This window comes from Myotis davidii, unplaced genomic scaffold, assembly GCF_000327345.1.
Source record: "Myotis davidii unplaced genomic scaffold, ASM32734v1 scaffold272, whole genome shotgun sequence".
Classification (NCBI taxonomy): Eukaryota; Metazoa; Chordata; class Mammalia; order Chiroptera; family Vespertilionidae; genus Myotis; species Myotis davidii.
In genome coordinates, this window is record NW_006283634.1 from 917267 (window position 1) to 923950 (window position 6684).

The 6684-nt window shown below is 49.9% G+C and overlaps 1 protein-coding gene across 1 annotated transcript in view; it reads right to left on the reverse strand.

Moving 5' to 3' along the window:
- MMP16 (matrix metallopeptidase 16) overlaps positions 1-6684 on the reverse strand; it is a 199557-nt gene that overhangs the window by 50390 nt on the left and 142483 nt on the right. The window contains exon 6 of the mRNA XM_006753846.2: positions 5440-5651. Coding sequence (XP_006753909.1) covers positions 5440-5651 — 212 coding nt within the window. The remainder of the gene's footprint in view (positions 1-5439; positions 5652-6684) is intronic.

Sequence of the window (6684 nt, forward strand, 5' to 3'; positions counted from 1 at the left end):
GTGGGGGGGGAAAGCGGGGGGGAGGGCAAGAGGGGGGGAGGGTAGAGGGTAACATGGGGACAAGGACACATATGTAATATCTTAATCAATAAAAAATATATTTAAAAAAAAAGAATCCACTCATAATTCCATCAATCTTCAGTTTGCCTAACATCATTTTGTTATAATTTCCATGCCTTTTCAGCACACATATTTCAAACAATGCAATTTATGATACATACATTTTTATATTTTGCTATATTTTATTTGCATATCCATCAGAATCGTGTCTCACTGTTTTTCATATAATCTCCAACTTTAAACTTCCAAATGACTGCATTGCACTCCACTGAGTGGGAGGACTATATGCTCTGCCATCACCATGCTACTGGATATTCCTGGATAGTTTGGGTTGCTTGCAAAATGTGTTCTACTGGCAAGAAAGCAGCAATGAGCACCACTGTTCATCTTAGAGTCACTTCATTCTTTTCAGAGTGAATGACTGTGCATGGGCTGTTATTGTGGAAACTGTCTATTGCAAGACAGACTAACGCTGCAGTTTATACCTGAACTATTATTTTAGTCTTCATTTGCAATGGATATTGTCTATAGCTCTTTTAGATAATCACCTAAACAATATATATAAAATGCTCTGAAACTTTAAAGCAGCATAAGAAGCACATATAGAAGAATTAGAAAAATAAAACAGTCAAGAACCTCCATGGTGGGAGTGAAGCACGGAGAGGACGGAGTTGGAGCAGAAGCTGTGCTGGTGGAGTAAGTTGTTATGAATGCAGCTAACAACCAGGCGCTGCTAGTCCAGTGACACTTATGGGCCACTTCTTCTGTGAGGAACATTATTTTTGAATTATATAGTTTAAATTCTTATTAGAAAAGCTATATATATATTTTTTTTTATTATGGCTCAAAACATCTTCCTTATTCTTGTTAACAGTTTTTATTTGTTTTTGTTGATTTCTATGGAACTTTTCAGTTACACTATATCACAATCCTATCTAATAAAGAGGGAATATGCAAATTGACCATCACACTGTCATAAAAGATGGCGGCACCCAGTCCCCTCAGCCCTGCTTGGGCGGGAGTGGCAGGTCCACCGTGCGGCTGGACCTGTCTTCAGCCCCCCAGCCACCCAAGGCCGGCTCGAGGCACAGGCAATCCTCCCATGTTGGCTGCCCAGCAGACGCCTGAGGCCGCCAGAGGCTTAGGTAACTAGGGTCGGCCGTGCTTGCGCTGCCAGCAGTGGCTGCAACAAAGGTGTGATGGGGGTGTCGCCTTCCCCTGATTGCTGGGTTGCCTCCCACCTCTGAGGGCTCCTGGACTATGAGAGGCAGCAGGCCAGGCTGAAGGACCCCACTCCAGTGCATGAATTTTCATGCACCGGGCCTCTAGTTTGTAAATAACGGTGGTGGGCAGCTCCCTGGTTTAAATATTTATACATGCCAAAGTGTCTTGCAACAGATGAACAGCCGGGGCTACCAAGGAACTTGGAGAGCAGCTGCGTGTTTAAAAGCCTCACAAATCCCCCGAGAGACACGTGTGCTTCCTGGGACGCTGTGCGCAGACCTTCACCTCCCTTTGGGGGGCAGACTGAGGCTCCGAGGGGCCCCAAGCCCTGGTCCGTAGAGCTGGCCCAAAGCTGGGAGGGTCCTTTTTTTGCACTAAAAGAACTCCAGGCGTTGGAGAGTTTTCTTCCTTTTCTTGGCTTCAGGATGACTCTAGTTAGGCTGCATCCTTTCATGTACACCCGAGCCCAGGCACTGAAACGCCGCCGAGTGCTCCTGCTGCCTCCTCACGCCACAAAGGGGCTCACTGCCCTGTCCTCATCCGCCCCGAGGAGGCTGAGCAGCTTCCCTGGGCCACGTGGTCTCCAGGCAGCACCCCGGACACGCCCAGCACCACCTTCAACCCCCTCTCCCAAGGACAGAGTGGCTTTCCATGTGGAGTTTCATCTCCCTACGCAGGTGTGCCTGTCCCAGAGGCGAGGAAGCTGCAGGGAGACAGACCTTCATCCGCCTACGTGACCAAGGAGAAAGTGGGCTTCATTTCTGTTCCCAGACGGAAGGGAAGCACTGAGGTGAGCACACCTGGCACTGAACCCAGTATCATCAGATCCCCTGCACCACCGCCAGGAATTACGGGAAACTCCTGCTGTAAAGAAAGCTTCCTCTCTGATAAGAAAACAGTATTGCCTGATGATACTAGTTTTTATTTGTCAAGATTATCTTTTTTTAACCTAAAAATGATATATATAGAATTTGAGTAAAGAATAGTCCTGGAACCTCTGGGCAGGGACTGATCCCGAGCAGCATGGAGCACTGTCCATATCGTCGCATCAGGTCAGTGGGGCATCCACAGGAGACACTGGGTTCAATAAAGGGCGTGACCCCAAGCCCAGCCATCCGCTCGAGCCCTGTGGAACCCAGTGAACCAGCCCTGCCCTGGGATGCCTGCACTGCCGTCGATGGACACACCGTGGTGAGAGACACTGAGAGAAAAGGAAGTAGGGCGTGCTGGCTGACGCAGACAGTGAACAGCAAAATCTCGCGAAGAGGCTCTGGCTGAAGAGTCCTGGGAGAGGTTGGGACAGACGCGTGAGGAGGGAGCTGAGGACAGAGCCAGCAAGCTTTCTCACTAGAGACATGGGAACCAGAGTCGGGTGAGGGCTGAGGAGATAATGTGGCTTCTAATCTGTGCTGAGAATTTATAGTGAAAAAAAGTAAAAAAATAAAGCTACACTAGAAAGAGTGACATCAAATAGTGGGTGACCCTAAAATATCAAAGGGACCCTGAATCAGGAGCAAATGGTGAGCAGTCAGGCTGTGTCTGCAGAAGGCAGGGAGCAGGGCGGCCCTGGGTCCAGGAGGAAGACCAGGTTTGGGGGCATGACACTCATTGGAGGTCAAGGTCGTCGGGCCTGTGTGGGTACCAGGGAGCAATCAGACCAGAGTCAGCAACACAGGAAACAGAACCTGGGGCTCCATCCTGGCAGGCGTTCCCTTCCTCAGTGGATGTGGGACCATCCACGCAGAAAACCAGACGTGGGCTGGGAGCAGCAGGGCTGGCTGGCACTGTCTGCACCACATCGCAGGCCCAAGCCCCCACAGTAGGGGCTCAGTGCAGATTTCCTGCACGCTCACTGGCTGAAGTAGACTGTGAAGCTCACTTTTCTCTGGAAACTGCCTTTACCTCTTTTTGGTGGTGAGCCTGAGTGTGAGAAACAGTCTGGAATCAGGAGACCCGGGATCAACGGCTGCTTACAAACCTGGTCACGGGGTGGAGGACAGCTTTTCTGATTCTCTGTTTTCTCACTTGTAAGACAGAGACTAGCATCCATCTTGCATTTTTACTCCAAGTTTTTGAGATTAAAATGCCCAGCATACACCCAGGCACATGTGAATGACCCAGAGTCCCCGGGGCCTGTGAGCTAAGAGGGGATCTCCCCAGGCACGCTCTCTTCCCTTTGACCAAATCTTCCGCCTTTCTGAGTGTGTCATTGGTTACTTTGTGCTGCCATTACCACATCTATATTTTCTCCCTCAGCACACGGACTTCCCAGTACTCCAAACGCTAGTCTCCTTATCGTGCCCAGGAAATTAGACTCCGCATAGCCAGTGTGGCCTGTTTCTCCTGATCCTACAAGAACTGAAGCTCCCACCTGCCTCCTCCCGCAGCACGAGCTCCCGGCAGGGCCATGGTGCCCGGGGCGCTCTGGCACATGCTGCTGCTTGTGTGAACTGGGGGATGAGTTCAGAAATTATGAAATTATGTGACAAATCCATCGGCAGGTGGAGCATAAAAGAATGGAAAGCCTGCCAGAAGTTATCTTCAACAGAAGTAATTCTTAGAAAAAAGCAGAGACCAGTGGAACCAGAAGTTAACTTCCGGGAGAGGCTAGAAGCTCTTTCCTGTAGAGCAGGTCGCCAACCCATGGTCCGCACGCCACTGGTGTCCGTGAGGTCCGAAGGCTGGCGGCCGCTGCTGTAGAGTTTTGATGAAGTTAACGGGGTGGGGGGGTTCGAGAAGAATTCAAACACGGGTGATTCTCATACACCTGTCTTGCTAACGGAAATAGCAGCTCCTGCGTGCTCCCCGAGAGGTGGCCCAGAGACCTCCATTCCCTGGATCCTGGACCGGCACCTCGTCAGGGGCTCACTCCTACTCGGCTCCCATGAGCAGAGCAGGGAGTCGGCGAGAAGGACCGTCAGACATGAAGACCCGAATCGCCTCCGAGAGTGCGGTCTAAGGGCTCTAATAGGGTCTCAGAGCCCAGACTCCGTGCCATCGTGGTGAGGTGGGCACGTTGGTCACACACTACGACACCACGGGGTGACGACTGGAGTTCAAACTCAGCCAAAAGGGTGGAAGCGGAATTCCTCGCTTGTCATCAGGCGACTTGCAGGGTAAACAGTAATGACCTCATAAGCTTTTTATCAGACTCCTTGCATCATAATTCATTAATCTGCTTAAAGCGGGCGGGAGACAGCTGCTGGAGCGCTGGAGGACCTTCCAGAACGCAGGAATCTGCCCTGGGGCAGCAGCCGGGTGCACAGTCCACCAATCACACCCTTGCACCAGGAAGGGAGCGGAGTGCTCTGTCTGTAAACATTCATGAAATCTGTCCTTCTACGTACAGCCCCTGGCAGATAGGAAACCCTGCATAAGTTGGAAAATATTTCACTATTTATTGATTTGTGAGCACCAAAAATGAGGGCACATTATTTTTAAATGGATGCTATTGGTGGCACTTTTAATACTCTAATGCTAACGTAAAACATGTTTTTCATTAATCTTTAAGATCAGTTTACAAATATTGAGGGAGAAAATGACTTTTCAGTATTATTCTATATTCACGTTTCAATATTATGTGACTTCCTTTACTGCATTGTGTATTAGTGTGATTGAGAACCTATGGCATTAAAAAGCACGTTTATCAAAATGTAGAATCTGTTTTGGCTTCTAACCTTTAAGAGATAATGTGAACCAGGTAAGCACAGAAGCCTGACTTGAGAACACAGCAGTGTGTGTGTGTGTGTGTGTGTGTGTGTGTGAAATGACAGAGACGCCTCGCAGAGAACAATCAGCTCACAGGCCCCAGGAGACCAGGTCAGCGCTCTCCTGGCTGCACTGGCGCCTCCCGGACCTCGCCAGCGGCTCCTCGCGGGGCGTCCACGGGGCTCCCCGTCTGTTCCCAGGGCGGCATTTCCTCACCCTCACCTCCCAGCACCTCGGCGGCTCCGGTGAGTGCGCCCAGCAATAGGTGGTGCCGTGTCTCTGCTGGACACTGATGCCCGTGGGTGCCTTTAGTTTTTAAGACGCTTTTGTGAACCTTCTGATTGTGGGCCATCTGGGAAGGTGGCGTTAGAAGGCATGAGGACTGATTTTCGAAAGCTACACCGTGGACCCTTCAACTGCCCGTGAAATGGGAAACCCAGCTCCTACCTTGAAAACAAACATCTCCCGGCGGAGGACGGCCAGCGTGTTGAAGTTGCCTTCGCAGATGCTGGGCTTGGCCCCGGGGTAGGCAGGCCTGCCAGTGGGCGGCCGCGGTGGCTTGGGCCTGTCGTTCCTGCGGGGGTCGGCTGGGGGCACGGAGGGGTGCGGGGGCGCTGTGGGCAGAGGCCTGGTCGGTGGGGGGGTCTTGTCCGGCGGACCTGAGGGAACAGGAGGACAGCACTGGCTCATTTAAAACTGGGGGTCTGGACAACGTGCCCCAAGAGACTGCCGTCCGCAGAGGCACATGCAAGGGGCCTTTATATTGTGCATTTCTGAGAAGCAAACTGTCTGACCCAACACACCATGACCGCATCGCTCGGAAACCAGGTGCACAGGCTCCCTCGGGGCCCAGCAGCCAGGCTTTCCTTCGTTAACCTTTAACGACAGTTTTCAGAGCTTCACCACAGGTCTCTGTGGAAAAGCTGTTTTCAAATCCCTCTTGGAAGAAGGTGGTGTATAAATAATAAATAAATGAAAATGAATACTGGAACCTCATATGTAAGCGCCACCAACGTTTATCCTAGGTTTCCAGGGACAATGATTCTATGCAAACATTTCTAAAACATAAACATTAACAAATTAGTGCTATGTCTCCAATTATAGTTTATAATCTTTTCCCGACTCTTACCATTCTCTTCTCAGGAAATGCTTGGACCAGTTGCTAGAACAGTTTCATGTGAATACAGAATCGGAAACTCCCTCTGATTAAGGCACCACCAGAAACATCAATGCAGAAGGGTTTCTAAAGAGAGGGCTCTGAGTCAAGCCAAAGTTTACACATGGAATTTGGTGCAGATGCACATCATCATTCTTTGAGGGATTTGTGTTTCTACAAAGAAGCAGTGACAGAGAGATTAAAAATGGTGCCCTAACTGGTTTGGCTTAGTGGATAGAGAGAGCATTGGCCTACAGACTGAAGGGTCCCAGATTTGATTCTGGTCAAGGGCACATGCCTGGGTTGCAGGCCCGATCCCCAGTAGAGGGTGTGCAGGAGACAGCTGATCAATGATTCTCTCTCATCATTGATGTTTCTTTTTTTATTATGATGATGATGATGAAAAACATATAAAATACAATATTCCATCTTCCCCCCCTCCCCCATTATAATTCACATTCAATATTATCCTGTATTAGTTTCAGGTGCACAGCACAGTGCTTAGACAATTGTATACTTTACAAACTGCTCTAGCC